Source organism: Dermacentor andersoni, chromosome 6, assembly GCF_023375885.2.
Source record: "Dermacentor andersoni chromosome 6, qqDerAnde1_hic_scaffold, whole genome shotgun sequence".
NCBI lineage: Eukaryota > Metazoa > Arthropoda > Arachnida > Ixodida > Ixodidae > Dermacentor > Dermacentor andersoni.
Window position 1 is genome coordinate 112,977,590 of NC_092819.1, and position 20,449 is coordinate 112,998,038.

At 45.7% G+C, this 20,449-nt stretch overlaps 1 protein-coding gene across 3 annotated transcripts in view; it reads left to right on the forward strand.

Annotated features, from left to right (window-relative positions):
- Positions 1 to 20,449, forward strand: part of Lkb1 (Lkb1/serine/threonine kinase 11) — a 53,262-nt gene that overhangs the window by 30,529 nt on the left and 2,284 nt on the right. For all 3 annotated transcript variants that reach the window (XM_055066319.2, XM_050170998.2, XM_055066320.1), the window contains exons 5-8: positions 107 to 239; positions 6,541 to 6,677; positions 12,332 to 12,517; positions 19,133 to 19,341. In XM_055066319.2, coding sequence (XP_054922294.1) covers positions 107 to 239; positions 6,541 to 6,677; positions 12,332 to 12,517; positions 19,133 to 19,341 — 665 coding nt within the window. The remainder of the gene's footprint in view (positions 1 to 106; positions 240 to 6,540; positions 6,678 to 12,331; positions 12,518 to 19,132; positions 19,342 to 20,449) is intronic.

The following is a 20,449-nucleotide window of genomic DNA, read 5'->3' on the forward strand; positions in this document are numbered from 1 at the left end:
CAAGGGGCCCCGCTTCGGTGCTGCTCATCTCTTAGCCTGTGCATTGCGTTGTCTTTCATAAACAGCATTGTATTTTTTAAAGTTTTGACCCTGTGTGTGGCTGCAGCTACTTCTGCCAGCTGCTGGATGGCCTGGAGTACCTGCACAGTCAGGGCATTGTCCACAAGGACATCAAGCCGGGCAACCTGCTGCTCACAAACTGCGAGACGCTCAAGATCTCCGACCTGGGCGTCGCTGAGGTGAGCCAATCTCTCTGCCACACAGCATGGCGCAGCAGTTCCTCTAGAGATCCACTATGGTTTCTTAGTGTACGTGGTTTTCTGGTGGTAAGCATAAGTTACTGGGTTTTATTGCTGGCTGCAATTCACAGTCACCAACCAGTAATTCGGACTCGACGAAGACCGCCTAAATGTCAGAATAACCGGGAGTTCGAAATATTGGATTGGCCAGTACATTAGGGACTTTATTCCACAAGTGTTCAAAAGAGGTGCCCTATTGTCGTTGATCACTTTCGGTGATAACTTTCTCAAGATTTCACGTGACCGGCACAAAACGCATTGGCACCTACCAGCGACGGTATTTTTGTGCAGTGTCGGTCTCACTGCAGTGTGCACGCATACTACAAACATGCTGATGTGTCAGCAACCCATTGGTGGCCCTCTCTGACAGAGATTGGTGCGGGCAATTGGGATTGCACAGGGTGTTCTTTAAATGTTTTAATATCATTGTGTACACGTTTCAGTATGCAGTTGACTTCCGTTAATTCGAGCCTGATGGGACCTTCGAGGTTTATCAGATTATCTGGTGAGCCGAATTGAACAAGATGCAGAAAATACGACAAAACACACTGCTGATTCATGTGGCAGTATTTGCCCTATTCTAACACGTCCCCGAATCAAATGCACGCCCATTTTCAATGTGTACAAAGCAGAAAAATAACCTAGAAAAGGCACTGAAGCTCCTAAAAAGTAGAAATCAAATGTGCACCTGATTTTCTAGCAAGAGAAATAGGCAAAGGTCTTATACATGTTGCACATTGGCAACTGGTCTCTTAGTCAGCTTTGCTGCATCACATCAGTATTGTGCACTAAAGCATACAAACACCACGAAGGCAGTTTGGGTTTCGTGTCCAATTGCACCACGCAGGCAATTTTCAGCCCAATTTCCTGGGGAAAATGATGGCACATGTTACAATTGGGCAAATACCATAATCAGACATTGTGAGCTACTGTTATTGCTTGAAAAATATTTCTAGGGCAGGCCGAAAGTAGGTGTTTCTGACAGGAGACGATGTGTGTTCAATGCATTCACTGTCTCCTAAGCTCTGCTGAGACAGGCAGTGCCACTAAAGAGGCTGCTGTCGATATTGGGGTCACCTAGAGGTCAGGCAGGTGCATGCTGACTGGTCAAGTTTGAATTATCCAGCAGACATCAATTTTAAGATTGAAATAACGGAAGTCTGGATCTGTAGAAATGAATGCGCGCCGGCCAAAACCTTTGGTTGGGGTCGAATTAACCGAAGTTCGATTAACAGAAGTCTACTGTGTTGCGCACCTACTAATAAATAGTCCATTGGAAGTTAGTGCTTGTCTTTGTGCGATTTTTGTCCCTATGTCGCCTTTTGACTGTTCACGTACAACTGGATGACTGGGCTTACCGACTGGCCCAGTCATCCACGTTGCGAAGTTACATCTCTGTTCAAATGACGAGAGAAAAGCAGTGTCCTGGAGAAAGTGTCTTAACATGTGACTGGAGTTCACAGTGGCTGCAGGAGTATATTTTTCGCAGCCGCACCCCGACACAAAAATTGAAAAGCCATGTGGTATATCACTGCACACTCAAGATGTTTGAACACATACATGGTACATTGCTGCTGCTTGTGTTGCTTTCTAGTTCTCAACAGAAGGGGGTCAGGGTAAGTGGCACAGTCTCTCTTATTCTGTCCTCCCGAGGCTCAGCAATGGAGCATTTCTTCATTTGTGGAAACAAGGGCACATGGATCAACACCCATATGGCAGTTCAGGTCCCAGAACAAGCAGGCGAGCATGGTAGTAGAGCAGCAACTCCCAGGTTTGTTTTATGGGGATGACATTGTGTTGCTTGCTGACAGGCAAAGTGATATGCAGCTTGCGAGTTTAGGATGGAAATTTATCCTAAAGAAAATGAGGTATTATGGTATTCAATGAAAGCAGTAAATGGATAGTGTCAACATGGGGTCGGGAAATATCTCGAGTAAAAGAATACAAATACCCTGGCGTATGGATAAACGAAGGCAATAGATGTATGGAAACAGTAAAAAACAATACCATATTTATCCGAATCTAGGCTGATAGCTCTTTTTTCATATAATCATATTCGAAACTTTAGGGTCGGCATAGATTTGAGGATTTAAAAATAAAAATGCTCTAGTGTTTCATTGAAATTGATAAATATGGTGCATAGCTAGCACCATCTAGAAAACTCAGTATCGCAGCCGCTACTAGCCGTGCCAGTAGCCAACTGAAGTACATGAGCGGCGTTGCCATTTTGACCTGTGTCGTATCGGCATGCGGCGTGGCATTATTGTTAAAAAATTAAATTATGGGGTTTTACGTGTCAAAACCACTTTCTGATTATGAGGCACACTGTAGTGGAGGACTCTGGAGATTCCGACCACCTGGGGTTCCTTAACAAGCACCTAAATCTACCATATTTATTCGAATCTAGGCCGATAGTTTTTTCAAATAATCATATTCCAAACTCTAAGGTCGGCTTAGATTCGAGGATATTAAGAAATGCACCAGAAACTGCTAAATATGGCACATAGCTAGCGCCATCTAGAAAAGTCAGTATTGCAGCCAATACTAGCCGTGCCAGTAGCCAACCGTGCACAAGCGAGGTTGCCATTTTGACCTGTGTCGTGTCGGCCGTATTGGTGTGCGGCATGGTGTTATTGTGACAGCAACGGGCCGCATCAAACGGGCATCGTTATCGCAGCTGGTGGGCTGGGTAGCTGCAGCGTGGGACGACATCCCAGGTACTTTGATCGTGCGCGCCTTTAAAAAGTGCAGCATATCTAATGCGCTTGACGGTGCCAAAGATAGTGCACAGTTTGAAGGTGACAGTGACAAGGAACACAGCCACAAGTCTAGCAGCGAGGACGACGTTGAATGAGCTCTGCACGTTCAGATTCAATAAATGCTGTTTGCATTTTGTGAACGCTGTCCTCGCTTTTTTTGTTCAGCCTACATTTGAGGTAATATACTTTTTTTGTTGGCTTCGGACTTTAGGGGGTCGACTTAGAATCAGGGTCGGCCTAGATTTGAGTAAGTACGGTAAGTACACGGGTGTTTCACATTTCGCCCCCATCGAAATGCGGCCGCCGTGGCCGGGATTCGATCCTGCGACCTCGTGCTCAGCAGCCTAACACCATAGCCATTGAGCAACCACGGCGGGTGGCATTATTGTAATAGCACCAAACAGGCTACGCTACTACAGTCAAACCTCGATATATCGAACACGGATATATCGAATTATTGCGTATATCGAACAATTTCCATATCACATGGAAAATCGCATGCATTTTTAATTCTTTATTTCGAACGGGGCCGGATGTAAAATGGGTATATCGAACTCCGCCGCCCCAGACCAAGTGCGCTCTGTTGACATGAGGCGAGCTTTCCCGCAACACTCTCGAAGATAGCGGTGGCGCGATCGGCGTTCCAGACTGCTGCGTACGACAGCTGCCCACATCGGTTGCGCCGAGGGCGCCATTTGAACGTAGCGGCGTACACACGCGGCGGCTTGGAGCCAGCACGGCCGCCTCGATCACGCGCGCACGGCGGGGCAAGCCGCCTCGATCACGCGCGCACGGCGAGGCTTGCCCCCGCCGTGCGCGCGTGATCGAGGCGGCCGTGGAGCCAGTTGGAGCGCTTTGTCGGTGCTGAGCCACACATCATGTGCATTGCGGACATCGTTGGCGGTGACGACAGCACCGGAACAGTGGCGGAGTTAACAGACGTGGAGATCGCGGCAGAAGTGACTGCTGAGCGGCCAAACGAAGACGCTGCCGAGGCTGATCCAGCAAGCGCTGATGTTGCCCCGCTCCCGACTGCAACTGAGGCTGTAGCTGCTTTGGCCGTTGTACGCCGCTACTGCGGCGCAATAGAAGTCACCGGACTGTCTCTTGTGGACCGTTTGGACTATGTTGAGGACGCCGTGGTCAAGCACGCGGTTGCCAATATGAAGCAGGCTACGCTGCTTCAGTACTTTCAGCGAACTAAATAAATACTTTGTTTGAAGCTTCATGTGAGTATCTATTGCGCCACGATTGGTTCATTGATTGATTTGCGCTAGTTTTTTACGCGTTTTCTACGTGATTTTATATATCGAATTCTGGCTATATCGAACTGTTTTGCGATCACCGCGCTGTTCGATATATCAAGGTTCGACTGTATAGTGCCGCTTTCACACAAAAAGTTGTGCTAGCCTTAGAGGTATTGTAAAATGTTGAAGCCAGGTAGGACTTCGGCATTGATGAGAAAAACATCCGTCATTGGAGGGGGCAATGGGAGACGCTTTTTGTGTGCACTGCAACGAGGGGATGGCAGTAATAAGGTTGACAGTAGTGAGGCTAGCAGAGATGATGACGTAAAATGAGCTAGGCATGTTCATATTCAATAAATCCTGTTTTCATTTTGTGAACGCTGTTCTTGCTTTTTTGTTTGGCCTACGTTCAATGTAAATGCTTTTTTTTTACGTCGGGTTTTTGGGGGTTGGCTTAGAATAGGGTCCAGCCTAGATACTAAGCAGCCTCACCTCCTTGGCTTGTGCATGACGGAAGAGGGCGCTTCTGCCCCGCCTTCCTTGCTCGCACATGTGAGATTGAGCCGCGGTCGCCAGCTCACGCTTTCACGCTTTCACTCGCACGTACAGCACGCGGCAATGATTCCATTGTCCTTGGGCTTTATACGGAACTTCTCGGCGACACCGATGCCGACGACAAAATTGCGCCTGGAATGTTCATATAATTGCTATCGCAATAAAACAAAGTTCTTAATAGTGGTTCAAAAAGCTTGATGCTGAGAGCAAATGGGGATAGCCGATATTCTAGTTCACATTAAGAGGAAACAATGGGGCTGGTCAGGTCACGTAACTCGTAGCGCGTATAACCGGTGGTTCCTTAGAGTTAGCACATGGGTGCCAAGAGAAGGGAAGTGCAGTCGAAGACAAGAGAATTAGGTGGTGTGGTGAAATTATAAAATTTGCAGGCAAAGGAGGATGGGGTCTGCTGGCCTCTCCCAAAGGTGAAGATTCTTGGGAGAGGCCTTCATCCTGCAGTGAACCTAAATAGGCTGATAATGATGATGATCCTTAGGCAACTGTGTATGTGACACCAGATGCTCCGGCTTGTATAGCCTAGAATTTCGACCAACAAAGTCGCCACACAAGGAGATGTGACTTTGAGAAGTGCAATTCTGCACGTTGCTCATGTCTCCTGGTATGGTTTGTGTTTGTTCGTGCAGTTGATCATGTTTACAGACATGACACAATTGTATACAAGATATACACAATTTGAAGTTGATAATTTACCAGTCAGGCCAGTTATCCACCTGCCACATCGTCTGGCTGGCTGTGGCATTCTGCTGCTAAGCGCAAAGTTGAGGGCCCGATTCAGGGCCACGGCAGCCATAATCTGATGGGGGCAGAATCCAAAAATGTTTGTATAGCATGACTCAGACGTACATGAATGAGCTCTGGGTGGTTGACATTAACTTGAAGACCTTCAAAACAGCATTTCTCGTGGTCGGTGTGTTGCTTTAAGTCCTTAACTCTTTCCATGCCAAGGACGTGTCTCACTTATTCAGGGATTTCTTTTCATATACTGAGTGCCACGAACTAGTGGCAGTCGTTTTATCATTTTGGCGTGAACGTGGTGCAACTAGATGGCTCTAGCTTCCCAGAAAATGGATATTTTTATAGGTGATGTTGGCAGAAACTCAGTGGATGTCTGGCTCCTCTGGGTTTTAAAAGTGGTGTCAATGTGTTAGGCAGTTGCAGCGATGACTGCCTTTTTCAATGTCGGAATTGGTGGGTTCTTCGACGCTTGTTTACCTGAACTAAACAATTGAACCTGGAAAGCTGCAGTGAGTAGTGTTCAGATCTTCAGCTAAGTAGTGACGGCTGTGAGAAAGAGTTCGAGCCTTTCATGGCTTCTCTCGCGTGGATGTGGCTCAGCGAAAACGCTGCACTGCCTGCGCCTCTGTGATTTCCTTTTCTTGCAGAGCCAGGAATTGTGCTTCACATGGAGGATGATGAAAGCACACTTCAATTTCGGTCTAAGAAATTTCCAGCTTCATATCTACAGAAAACAACTAATTAAGTGCTCACATTACATTAACAAAAGATGCTCACAGTTAATCAGTATAAAAAGTGTGTTTGAACTTCTGATGGCTTTCTCAAAAAAAAAAAAAAGTTTGCACGGAAAGTGTTAACACCGCTGATTCACCAAACTATCCACTATATTCCAATTGTCTGTCATCCTTGTGTTATGATGTGCAGGCACTGGATCGCTTTGCTGTGGACGACACTTGTCATACAAGCCAGGGTTCACCGGCCTTCCAGCCGCCTGAGATTGCCAATGGCCTGGACTCCTTCTCTGGCTTCAAAGTGGATGTCTGGTCGTCGGGCGTCACTTTGTGAGTGGCCAAGAAGCATGGTTTGTCATGAGGTGTGGAATTGTAAATGCAAGAGATGTGATGGCAAGCTGCTGAACTAATAGTGTGTTTGAGTGCCAGAGCATGAATGGGTGGCTACATTACTGATGAAAGAAACATGCCTACCAAGCCAAACAGTTGGGTGCTATTGGTCTGACACTTAGCAGATCAAGTCACAAACTCTTGGTGCTAACATGTGTTTGTAGACAGTGGCGTGTTGCATGAAGTGCATGCACAGGCTTTTCGTAATCTTCCCGGTGTTGATGTTATCTCCTAACAGAATAGTCGGCGTGCTGGTTGTTGTGGCACTCATTCTGATAGATTTGATAAGACAAGTTAAGTTCAAAGTGCTCTTCATTCATTGCATGATTCACAGGGACACCTTAGCCTCAAAAAGAGCACAGCGTTCAGCTGATATTTTTGGTGAGTCATGTTGTGAAGATTATCAGTAATCAAGCATTAGCCAAAACCTGCTGAGATGTTCAAAGAAATGTGTAAAGAAGGTGGCAGAGCTGCCAGCCCTGTGCCAAATTGCACCAGGGGAGATTTCCTGCGCCATCCTGATAAAAAAAGAGCATGATTTTACACCGAATTGTGAAAAAAAACAGCAACTGCACAATAGTATGTATATGGCTGCTGCAGACGTTTGTTATACTTGCGATTTTATGCCATTGGAATAACTTACATTTTGACGGTTACATGGGTCTCATTTGTTTTAAACGAAAGTTTAGCGCACATGGCTTAATAAATTGAACTTCACGTTATCTATGTGTTGATGACCAAGAATTCGGACTCGACGGTGACCCCCTAAGTGTGCGATTGATCGGGAGTCCAAAATTCAAAATTTGCCAGAAAACAAGTGACATTATTCCATGAGTGGCTAAAAAAGTGTGCCGTATTCTTGGATGACCATTTTTGGGGATACAGTCGAGCCCACAAATAACGGCCCCACTTAAGACAAACTTTCGCTTAAAGTGAATAAGACCCATGTAACCATCAAAATGTAAGTTATTTCAACGGCTCAAAATCGCACGTATAACGAATGTCTTTAAGCCCTACCGATCAGTTACAGCGAAGGGGAGGCATGAACCCAGCACCGATGTACAAAAACAATGGCCTCTGACCCCTTAAAGGCACCGGCTGTTTATCCCAGCCTCCTCGCAGGCGAACTGGCCGTGTCATGCGATCTCTAAAGCGAGCTACCCTGCCCCCCTCCCCCAACACGCACTGCCCACGAGTGTAGGCTTGTGGCTTCCAAAATTGCCCTCTCGTTGTGCACGTCTGCTTCATCAATTGTGGTGCTTTGTTCTTCCTTTCAATTTGTGTGGAGCGAGCTAGTCCTGGAGCGAGCTAGTTTGTTCTAGTCCGGCTTAAGTTGTATTAAGGGTGGCGGACAGGAAAGCCGTGCCTGCAGTGTTCACAAAACGAAAAGCACTGGACATTGCAACGCAGCAAGCAATTCTGATGGAACTGTCTGAAGGTGCTAAAAACTGCACATCGTTGAAGTACAACCTGTCGAAATCAACCATCTCGACGATTCTGAAGAACAAGGAAAAAATTTCCAACTTGGACGCCAACTCCACAGACAGGGAGTGCCCGCGGAAGGCCACCTGTGCGGACGTGGAGGATGGGCTGCTCAAGTGGTTCATCGACACCCAGGCTTGCGACATTCCGATAAGTGGACCAGTAATGCTGGGAAAAACCAAAAACTTCACATTTCTGCTAGATTTTCCTGACTATTGCCTAGACAGTGGCTGGCTACCTTGATTCAAAGTGCGGCATGGGATTGTTTTTAAATCGATTGTTGGCGAGGGAGCTTTGGCAAGTGACCAAGACGTTGCCACTTGGCTTGTAACAAACCGAGCTATTATTTGGAAGCTACACGGAGCAACACAAGCACAATGCAGATGAAATTGCTTTATTTTATCGGATGATGCCGGACAAAAGGCACGCCATGAAAGGCGACTTGTGCGCTGGTGGCAAACACAGTAAAGTGCACGTTACAGTACTTCTGTGCACTAATATGGATGGTAGCAACCAGCCCATGCCCTTTGTAATCGGAAAATCAAGGAAGTCATGTTACTTTCGGGGCTGTGTACCCGTGCCCTACGAGCGCAATACTAAGGCCTGGATGACGCGCAATTTATTTGCAGAGTGGCTGGGCGAGTTTGACATGCAGAGGCTAGGCAAGCGCGTGCTGCTCGTGCTGGACAACTGCTTGGCAGACCACGTGCGAACTTCTCTGACAGCAGTGACTACTTTTCCTGCCGCCCAATACCACTTCGAAAGCACAGTCGCTTCATTTGGACATATGTGCCTTTAAGGCATCGTATAGGCGCCGCATTGTGGAACACTTGCTCATCGATGTTGACCGCCCGGCCGCCAGATTGCTGCTTCGAGTTGCATTGTATTCAGCCGTTGAGATGGTGAAGGCGGCCTGGGCAGAGGGGACAGCCGCTTGCATGCGGGACTGTTTCCGCAAGGCCGGATTCCCCAAAAGTTCTCAAATATCTGTGTATATGGGGGGGGCTCTTAACTGCTCCAAAATGAGCATATTGCTGCTCCAAAAATTGCTCCAAATCTCAGTTTGTCAGTGGCACCACTGAGGTGGTGCTCAGGGGAAAATCTGCCTCTTGAAAGCAGAAGCGTGCTGCCTGTCACGTGTGAATGTGGTATGCAGAGTTCCTTACCTGCATAGTGAACTGGCTGCGTTCATCATGAATGACACAGCTCTGGTTCTATGTAAGCACCCAACACTGAAACGGTTAAAACAATGGTTTCTTGGCCCTAGGCTCTACAATGATGAGTTCCGGTTTACTCAGGACTGTGGGATGCCTTTGGAACCTTTTTTAGAGCTTTTATTGTTTTACCTAGAGTATACTATTGTAAAATGGGGTAGTTCTATGTATGTACAAAAATCAGGAGCTTGTATTGGTTCTAAAGTTGCGCCGGTTTTAGTGATATTTATCTAAGTCACTTCGATAAAAAGCTACAAAACAATCTAAAGGAATTGGCTGTGTGTACCTTTCGATATGTAGATGATTACCTGGTGTTTTGTTCATGCGATAACTATACCAAGAAAGCTACGGATATTTTAAAAGTATTTAGAGGATGTAGGGGGGGGGGGGGGGGTCTTGGTTTCATGCTTGAGCATATCTAGAACAACAAATGACAGTTTTTATATCTGTGCTTAATGTTCCAACAGGAACATGTCTGTTGGTACTATTCGTCTAGGGCAAAGAAACCACTGCTTGAATTTTCTTCTTGCCATTCCAAGCTTGTTAAACAGGAGATAGCATACTCAGCTCTTAGGTCTGCCATTGGTAAGTCATGTCAACACCGTATACAACAGATTTTTGCAACAGATAGATAGGCTCGAGAAGGCTGGTTATCCTGTTCATTTGTTATCACTAACATGCGAAAAGCTTTCGAAATGGGTAAAATGTGCTGCTTAGAAATATGAAAAACAGAAAAAGGAAAAAGGTTTGTTGTGGTGCATACATAGGTTGTCGCACGGTTTAATGAACATGGCCAGTAGATATGACTTCAATGCAGTTTTATTGCCCCCCCCCCCCCCCAGAAAATTGTCTATCATGTGTCCTATGATAAATAGGAAACTTGAACAGGGGGAAAAACAAGAAAAAATGATTGCGGCATTAGGCATGTGTCCCCTTTTGTGCTTTGTAACACTGGCATAGTTTGTCAGATTCCACTCAAGTGTGGGAAAGCTTACATTGGACAGAGTGGCAGCTGCTCAACATCAGACTAAAAGAACATGAACAATCACTTAACAACCCCAGTAACCAATGCTTCACGTCTAGCGTCGCATTGTTTCAATTGCGGTTGTAAACCTTTCTTTGAAGACACAAAATTCCTTTCAAGACACAAATGCCAAACCACAAGCAAAATTATTGAGTCATTTCACATATAAAAGATTAGGAGACTTGTGTGAGCCAAGCATCAATATCTCTGTTGGAAAGCGAATTTCGATAGCTTCTCAGCATGTGTGTCAATCACAAGTAGTGCCTTTTGTTGTTTGGTTTTTGGTCTCCCTTTCTCTTGATATGTTTAACTGACGTTTTTAGACCTTGTCACGTTCGTATGCTATTGTATTCGCAATCACTTATATATATGTTGATAGTGCCAATAAAGATTCAGTTGAGAGTTAGCTCTTGTCCTTTCTTCTTTTGGTCTGTGTGTGTGCCACTTCGCGTTACAATTCAAGAATATGCGAATAAGCACATCGAGCGTCGACTCCGTAAACCTGCGGCTAATCGTTTTGCGCATCAAAACCTGGGACTGCATGAATAAGCGCATCTAACGTTGATTCCTCGGGCTCGCGGCTAGGCCTTTCGCATATCGGCACCACGAACTCCCATATAAGCTCGTCGATTGTCAACTCGCGGACCGTGCACCTCAAAAGTGTGCTTGATGTGAAGGTTACAAAAAAAGAAAAAAAGGCAATCCAAAAAACTTGTGCAAAAACAAAAGCAAGAATGTCGCAACCTTCAGCACGCATTTAGCTACCATATGCAATCATTACTCAATGATCCTTCCATTGCATTTTTTATGCTCCTCAGGCCCTCCAGAAAATGCAGAGGTGAAAAATTCTGCTAAATAACATATTCTCAAGACACCACTCTGAAACTTTTATGGGCACATCAGGGTGACATTTCAAATATTTGTGCAAACTTTCATCAAAATCCATGAAGAAATAAGGAATTTGATTTTGAAAGCCATGTCCCCCCTTAATAGGTATAACCCAAACGCGCCACTGTTCCGTGCTGCTGGCGGTGCAGAATGAGAGTGATGTTTTGCTCCGGTGGCATCATAGGCATCGTATTCCAGTGCTGCCTACCAGCTCAATATTGTTTTTTTTCGCCTTGCTGTCTAAAGCACTACGCAGTAGGAAAACAATGTGCATCTGAGGTCCCAGCAGCAGGACATTCATCGGCGTCTCGTCTCGTGCCTCAACAATTTACTCCAACTGGACACGTCAAAACTAGCTGCCAAAATGCCCCGCTTGAAGGAGCTTCTTACTCGGGCTAAACTTGAGGAGTGCAGACATGCGCATTGTAGTAGTCATGGGCTGCTTGGGCCTAACCTGCTAGGCAAGTGTTCGTGTCTCATGCAACAACAGTTTGCGTAACACTTGGCTTTACGTAGAAGTCAACTACAGTTGAGTCAGCCAAATTTTGTAGTAATAATGGATACTGCACTTTCTCAGCTAGTAAGTTTCGCGTTTTTTTTTGCACAACGTCTGAACGAGGTGCTACGTACTACTTGCTTGTTTAAACTGAAATGTAGAAATAATGAAGTAAAGGGAAATGAAAGTGGACAATAAACAACCTGCTGAAGTTGGGAATGGAACCTTATCTCCACTTTATGCGTGCGATGCTCTTACCAGTTGCGCCGCTGTGGCACCTTTTTTTCATCCACTTTCTGGGGTAGTTTATGTGTACTAGATCTAGCCGTGGCACTGTTAACCAATGCCACAACTCGCAACCATAATGACAGATGTGGAACATCCTTTTACTGGAGGGGTCACGTAGTGCAAAATATTGAACATTTGTGTTGTCGTATGTGACATATATTATGTGCATTAAAGACAGCCATATACCGATGCACTCGTGCAGATTCAACATAACAACGGGCAAGTACCCATTCGAGGGGGACAACATCTACCGCCTGTTCGAGTGCATTGGTCGGGGAAACTTCGAGCTGCCCTCTGACGTGGAGCCTACACTGGGCGACCTGCTGTGTGGGATGCTGCGCAAGGACCCACAGGCACGCCTTAGCCTGCAACTGGTGCGGCGGCACGAGTGAGTGACGAAGGGCTTGTTCATATTGACACGTGTACTTGTTTGTCTTAATCGGGCGACCACATTTCGCCGCCTAACAAATGTTATCGCACTGCGCGGGACGCGCCTGCATGTATCCGAAGTTTCTGGAAAGTTATCGATGCTTCTATCCGCTAGTCTGTTGTCGCCGAACCTTGTGTTATCTGATTTCATCGCCTGACGCGAATGGTGTAGAACTTTGTGGAAGGCACACGGGTTTGAACGATTAGTCTGGAACATTCAACGACTGCTCTATAAAAGCCGACGCGCTTGACCCGCTGATCAGATTTCTGACGGTCGCCGACCGTGCTCGCCGCTATCGTTGTGCTATAAGTGCAGCCTGTTTTTGTGGGTACAGGTTCGCCCAATAAAAGTTAGTATTGTCCTTCACAGTATTGCTACTGTGTTCTTCAACGTCACCACCACGTGACAATATGTTAACAGCGAGCACAAAAGACACAGATACGAGGGAGATGTAAAGCACAGCATGAACCCCATCCGTCAGCTGAAATGTGGAAAGAACGAAAACCGATAACTCTATGTGTAGATGCTCTAGTAAAGGCGATGCCAACTCGCCAATCATGTATGCACATGTTCATTCTCGAAAGATGGTGGTTCACCTTAGCATTGGTATACACAGGAGAGTGGATAACAGGCCCAGTTGGCATAGATTCATGGTTGATTGGAAGCGCAAACACATGCAACGAGGAAAGAACGAGGCACGACGAGTGCAGACTACAACTATATTTTAATCACACACAGAATAAATACACGAGAAAAGCATGAACAGAGGAGTAAACAAAAAAGAAAAGGAACTGTATCGCAATGATGACTCGTGAACTATGGAGACAGTTGAAGCTTCTTTTATAAGAAAAAACAGTGACACTGGTGTGGGTTCACCTTCAATATCACCGTTAGTGCGTGAAGTTCCATTTCTGGATGGCAAGTGTCTTTAGTATAATTTTACCCTTCTCTTTTGTATGCTCCTCTTCATGTTTTTCTCACCTATTTGCCATTCCGTTAAGTATTTCTTTTATGGAATAGGTGGCGATGTTCAAGTCCTAGTGAGACCTCACAGGGTGTCCGAAAGGCATCCGAAATTTTAGTCAGCATTATGTATTCATTCCAAAGAACAGCAGCAAGTTGGTCTTGTAGAGTAGGCAGCGATGCTGCAGTTAAATAATCAAGCAGCTCTGAAAAATTGGTTGGCTATTTATATCCAAACTTGGTGCTGGTGCAGTGCATTCACCTGAAACACTTTCATTTGCAGCAAAAGTAGTCTGTTGATTTCGATATTCCAATTGCTTTCACCGGGAATCTGTCCCTTCGTGTAGTCAAGGGTAGCTTCTTTTGACTTATAAATCATGGAGAGCGAGCCTTGTAGTCTCTCAAAACGAGCAGCGACATCCTTCTTCTCACAGATTTGATTGCTTGTAAGATACCAGCCGCATCAAGCGAAAGGGCCTACAGCTTAGTACCCGCTCCTCATTTTATCAAGGGTTAGCCTCAAAAGGCTGGGACATAACCGGTAGGGAGCACTAGGCACATCTAAAAATTCTAAAAGCAAAGGCCACATCAGGTGCTGATGCAAGGCACGCGCGGAATATGAAAGTATATATGCATGGAATGTGCAGATGCGATGTGCCGATACATATACCCCCTAAGGCCTCCTCCGATTGACACCGCACTCGTCAGATCATAGGCTTCAAGATCTGGCAGGTCTTGATCGTGGTGCCACTGGAAACCAACCATTTTTTCTAATGAGTAGATATGCACCACAACCTGGCGCTCGCTTGTTTATATCGGTTCTTATCTCGAAAGGGGGCACTATAAAGATTTGTGAGAGTCTCACCACTACAGCTTTGGTGAAATATCCGAGCATCTGTGGCTGCTGAGGGAGGCGGACAAGTGCTGCCACCAGGTACCGTATAATGTGGAATATAGGTCGAGGTGGAATATAGGTCGACCCCCTTACATTGAAGCAAAGAAGTCAACATAAAAATTATAAGGCATGAAACTTTGTTTTATTTAGTGGTGCCGCCAGACTCGTCACCTGCTCATTCGTCTGAGCTGTCTGAACTCTCGTCCAAAGACGACTGCTTTTTGCTGGCTGTGTCCCACAACATGTCATCCTCGGTGCCATCCAAGGAGTTGCTGATGCAACTCCTTGGACCGCACCTCCATATGCCCGCACCACCATATCGTCGGGCAGCGAGCGCCAAGCCTGCGACACCCGTGTGGCCACAGTGGCGAGAGGCGGCCTGCGCAGCCGGCCGATTGGGGTCGTTGCCGGCCATCCACTGATTATATTGTTCACGGACACGGTCTTTAAAGGGCTTGTTGAGCACGACGTCCAGTGGCTGAAGTGTTGAGGTCATGCCTCCCAGAATGACGGTGAGTTCCGTCCTCCCGTCGCGGAGTGCCTGCTTCGCACCTGCGGTCAAGTGCCTGCAAAAGGCATCCAAGACGAGCATGCTCGGACACCGCAGGAGTGCGCCGGGTCGCTGATTCCAAGCGGTCTTAATCCAATTGAGCATGAGGGCCTCGTCCATATAGCCCTTTTCATTCACGCGAACAACAACATCCCGCGGGAAAGCCTCTTTCGGCAGCGTCTTCCTCTTGAAGATTATGTATGGGGGCAGCTTTCTGCCGCCTGCGGTACACGCGAGCATCACCGTGAAGCGCGAATGCTCGTTCCCCATAGAAAGAAGCTTGACTTCTGTTGCGCCGCGTTCGCACACTGTGGTGGGCGACGGCATGTCGAACCACACCGGCGTTTCATCAGCATTGCCGATCTGTCCCAACATGTAGCCATGCTGCTGCCGGAGACTGATAACATGGCATTGAAATTCAACCAGCTTGTCCTCGTATGCCTCTGGCAGCTTCTGGCAGATTGATGTGCGGCGTCGAAGTGCGAATCCCTTGCGTCACATGAAGCGACGAACCCAATAAATGGAGCCCTTGAATTGTTCCTTGGGCAGTCCGGATTCTCGGGCGATTTAATAGCTTTGATGCGGATGAGTTCCGCTGTCACTGGCAAAGATCTGGCACGATGCTTGCGAACGAAATCCGCCACCTTGTCTTCGAGCTCCGGGTGCACCGCGCGGCGCCCATGAAAGGACGTCGTCCACGCGTTGCAGGCAGACAGCTTGACTTTCTGCGTTCGCCAGTACCGGACGTTTTATTCAGAGACGCCAAATTGCCGCTGGGCAGACATGTTCCCATGCATTTCAGCATATTCGATGACTTTCTTTTTAAACGCTGCGGTGAACTTACGTTGAGTACTGGTACTCATTTTGTGGGTTGTCGGGAAATTAGCAACGCCAGGAACGATAGCTGCACAAAAAGAGAAGATGGCGTTGGTCCAACTGCGTAGGCCGCGTTAACGTCGGGCCAGGTCGGTCACCAAGGGGGCGATAACGATGCGGATGCCGAAAGGTCTGCGCTCATACATGTTGCCAGATGACTATTCATGTTGTGCCAAGGGCCGGTATATAAGTCGAGGGGTGACCTTTTAGTAATATTTTTTTGAAAAAACCTTGACCTATATTCTGCACTATACGGTACCATTCGGTAAAATCAGTACCAGTGCACTCCCGGCCAGGTGCTCAGCAACTATTAGAGTTCGGGACACTTCGAATGACACCCATCTATTGAGACGTTGGTGGCATGGGAGTGCCAGACTCCTTTTATTTTAATATGTTAGCATTCTTAGAGAATACTTCATGCACTTTCTGGGGGTTATGTATGTTGATATGATATGGTAACCTCGTTGATATGTTCCATTTCATATGTTTTTCCGGCGCCAACATTCACGATCGAGAACAGAAAAAATTACCCAGTTGAGTTATGCTAATTTTTTACCGGTTCGTATGAACCGGTAAAAACGTTCCCCGGAAACATGATTTTTCGGCATGAACATTCAATACGTCACCAAACTGCGACTGTACGATATGTTTTCCGGCCGCTAGAACCCACATAAACAAGAAAATGCTGCCTCTGTAACAGTGCGGGACACCAAAACAAAAATGGCGGCTGGCAGAGCAAGCTGAACACAATTTCTTTTCTTCTCGTGAGTACATTATGTGCATTGAAACAGTTTATTCCATATCAGTAAGGAAAGTTATTGTTAATAGTGGCAAGGTTGTGGCAATTATATAGCCATGTCCACTTTGAGGAGACAGAAACATAGATGGGCGCGCTTAGCTGCCAGTGACATGGAAACACATGGTGGGCATGCTGTGAAAACTGCGGCATTTGTCTTCACTACTATCCTAATATGGCACGTTTCCACTAAGGGTGGGCCAATAGCTTAGCTGTGTTACAAACGTCGGCGTATGAATAGGGTACACTTCTAACATATCAGTGTAAGCGTGGCTACTATCGTTCCCACTCGCGATTTTTTTCGTGCCCACGAGTGCAGACGAGAGTAATCAAAAGGCGCTTTTTTTGTTGTTGTTTTGATCACAACCACCATAAAGCCTACAAATAATAAAGCGAAGGCAAGTTTCATTGTAGCTTTTCCTTTTTCATGGAAGTGTGGAAAGTGATGAAAGGGATGAAATGGGGCATGTGCTTAAGAATCTGTTGGGTGCATGTAGACCGCTTGGTATGTCTTGGAGAGTCGTTTGCGTAGCGTTCGACAGCATTCCACAGATGGTAAGTGCGATCATAATTAGCTAGACTTGGCACACGACATATCGCTGCGGCAAGCTCAGGGTGTGATCATTACGCAGGAAAGAAAGAAAGGTTGAATATTGAGGACAGAATTCAGGGGTGCGATCACTATGCAAGTAAACACAGTATTTATTTATCCTTTTGTTTGGAGACTGCATTTCACGCGCTAACAGGCTAAGGCTATCAGTGCTTGTTGCTGGGCTAGTTGGTTCATCTTATTCTGCGAAGTGAAGATGCAGCCAAGGCCCTTGGTTGTGCCTCAACTTTGGAGATTAAGGTTATCGCTCAGCGCAGGAGGCGCTTGCATGGTTTAGAATTTACTCAGCTGTTATTGTTGATTCTACCTGTTGCGTATGTTCTCACCGAACTTTGTGTAATCAGATTGTGTGCACAACATGAATTGTATAGTACTTTCTGGAAGACACGTGGGCACCAGCGATTACGCAGGAACGTTCGACGAGTCATGTATAAAAGCCAGTGCGCTTGACCCGCAGATCAAATTTCTATGATTGCCGGCTCTGCTGGCCACTATTGCTGTGCTGCGAGTGTCACTTACTTTTGTGGGCACCGGTTCGCTCAATAAAAAGTTAGTAGTTTCCTTATTCTCAGTTTTGCTACTGTGTTCTTTACCATCGCTACAATGTAACAATATGCAAGAAGGTTTAAAACGCACCATTTACATAGGGGCAACATTTTAATGTGTGTGATTTAATTAGTCCCTACTGAAATTTTTATTGCAACTGCTCAAAAGAAACAGCATTGCTAGAAAATGGTCTGTGATTCTGCAAGGTCACACAGGTCTGCAGTGTCGTTCTTTCTTACATTTTGCGCCACAGCTGGTAGTCGAACCCATAACATAGTCATCAGAAGCAAAACACTATACCCACTGTAGGCTGCCACGGTGGGTCAGTTTCTGTAGGTTCATTGTTTCATGGGTTAGTTATAAAAAAATTCTTGTTCTTTTAGAACTATAGACAAATAACTACTGCACAAGAATATACATATGACACATGGATCGATAGTAGAAAGCAGAAGACACGCAGGGATAGAAGCACTTTTATAAATGGGTTATTATTTGTTATTTTATAGCAGACTGAGCTCCTCATGTGTGCTCCAATCATGTAGCTAGCTTCATGCTTGACAAAGAATTATTCTATCTGTGGTAAGTGTAGATGTATCAAAGTAAAAGGTTTGTTTAGTGTGCATGTTTAGCATATTGACGAAATGAAGACAGTAAACAAATCACCAACCCTATATTATTAAAATTGAAATATTGTGCCTGAAATATCGAAATGCAGAATAAGAAACTTGGTGGACAAAGGAAATAATAGATTATTGAAATTTCAAAAATGCAATTTTACAAAACTAAACTTTTTTGTAAATTTTAGGCCTTAGGGCCCCTGTCCTGACTTAAAATGTTGTGCTTTCGTGGCTCTCAATAAAGGCTGAAATTGCTGGACCAATGCAAACTGCAGTGCATTTATCCCACTAGCTCTTGTGCAGCACGTGGCTTTCAAAAACGGGCTGCTCAGACTAATGCACAGTGTTTACATACGCCTGGAGTAGTTCGTGACTTTCTTATTCACTCAATATTCACGTCATGGAATACAGCAATTCAAAGAACTTCGGTACCACTGCAAGAAAACAAATATCCACATATCTGAATATCCAGATATTATTCAACGAAAAACCAGACAACCTAACTGATCGCTTTAGTTATCTGGCTTTCGAATTTGAATAACTTGGTGAAATGAATGACAGGATAGCCAGTCTTTGCCCCATTTTGATGGTGCTTCACTACTTGTAACTATCAAATGCATTTTGACCAGCTATCCAAACTACACAGGCATGGGATAACTGTGAAGAGATTTTCTGTTTCTTGGGCTTCCAGCCTCAGTGTTGCTGTCATTATGTGTGCAGCTGGGTCCGCCGCAAGCCACCACGGCTTCTCGAGTACGTCAGCATTCCCGACCGGACCAATGGGAGCAACCCACTCCGGTCAATGACAGTGATCCCGTACTTGCCTCTGCTTCACGGACGGACGCCAGGTGCTGAGGGCGGAGGGGGTAGCCAGGGTGAAGAGGACGACGACGACTCGCAGGAGTACTTCACCGAGCACGACCTCCAGGGTACAATTGCACGACAACAAAATGTAGTTGAGCAGGTCAAGTAATGCGTGGCATGGATCCATTCAAAGACGATTAAGACAAACTCTCATAAAAGAAAATTCTCTCTACCTAGAACATGCGGCACTTCCCAGTACTCACGGAAAATAACTCCCTCAAAATAAACTGGGCATTGGATACATTGAACAAGGAGCTTCCATTGCCAGTGCTATCAAGCTGCTTGTGTGCCACAAACACAGGATTCAGAGCAGTTATTTCTTTTAATGTTCAGGCACAGGAAGAAATTACTGACTATTGTGTGTAGTTTGTTTCAGCGAAGGGATTTCTTCCCTGCTTCTTTTCTCTGATGGAGATGACAGATCCGTATATATAACAAACCCATCACAGAAGTTTAAGTTCTTTATTCACGAGTTCGGGTATATTGAATTAATTGATACATCAAGCTGCATTTTGTTCTTGAACCTGTTTGCTATGGTTGGGCTCAATGGTACAGGTGGTAGAATATCTGGTAAGGGAATTAAAATTCACTTGCTGATAGCTAAGAATTATGCCCCTGCCACATGCATCTTAGGAATGACATTAAATGCTTAATAGTACATGTTGTTAAACTACTAGGTGCATGTCGATACTAGAAAAATGTTGTGCTACCAAAAAGCTTTAGAACAATAATGTTCTACCACTACATTACCCCCTTCACTATGAAATGTGTCATCCTGCTTATTTCAGGGGTCACTTTGTGCCTTGGTGCACTAAGTGACCTCTTGTGATCTTGGTGACCTTGATGCACCTGGGGTGAATTTATGTGCGATATTACAGTTAGGAAACTGGATGCACCCATATTACTGGACGCACCCACATTATCATGTGATAAAGCCATGTACAGGTATGCAGTGACAACCATTAGACCGCTGTCAACAGACTCAATGCCATATTCTTTGTCAAGCTTTGTTAGGCTTCTGCCTTCTTAGCTTGTTGCCTCATCAGGCCTTAACTGTCTCCCAGCTCCTGTCTGCGTCATGCTAACATTAGTGAATTCAGCAACAATGTTTCCTTTTATCATTTAATGACTGTAAGTCTAAGCTCCTTGCCATAGCCTGCCATCCTTTTTATC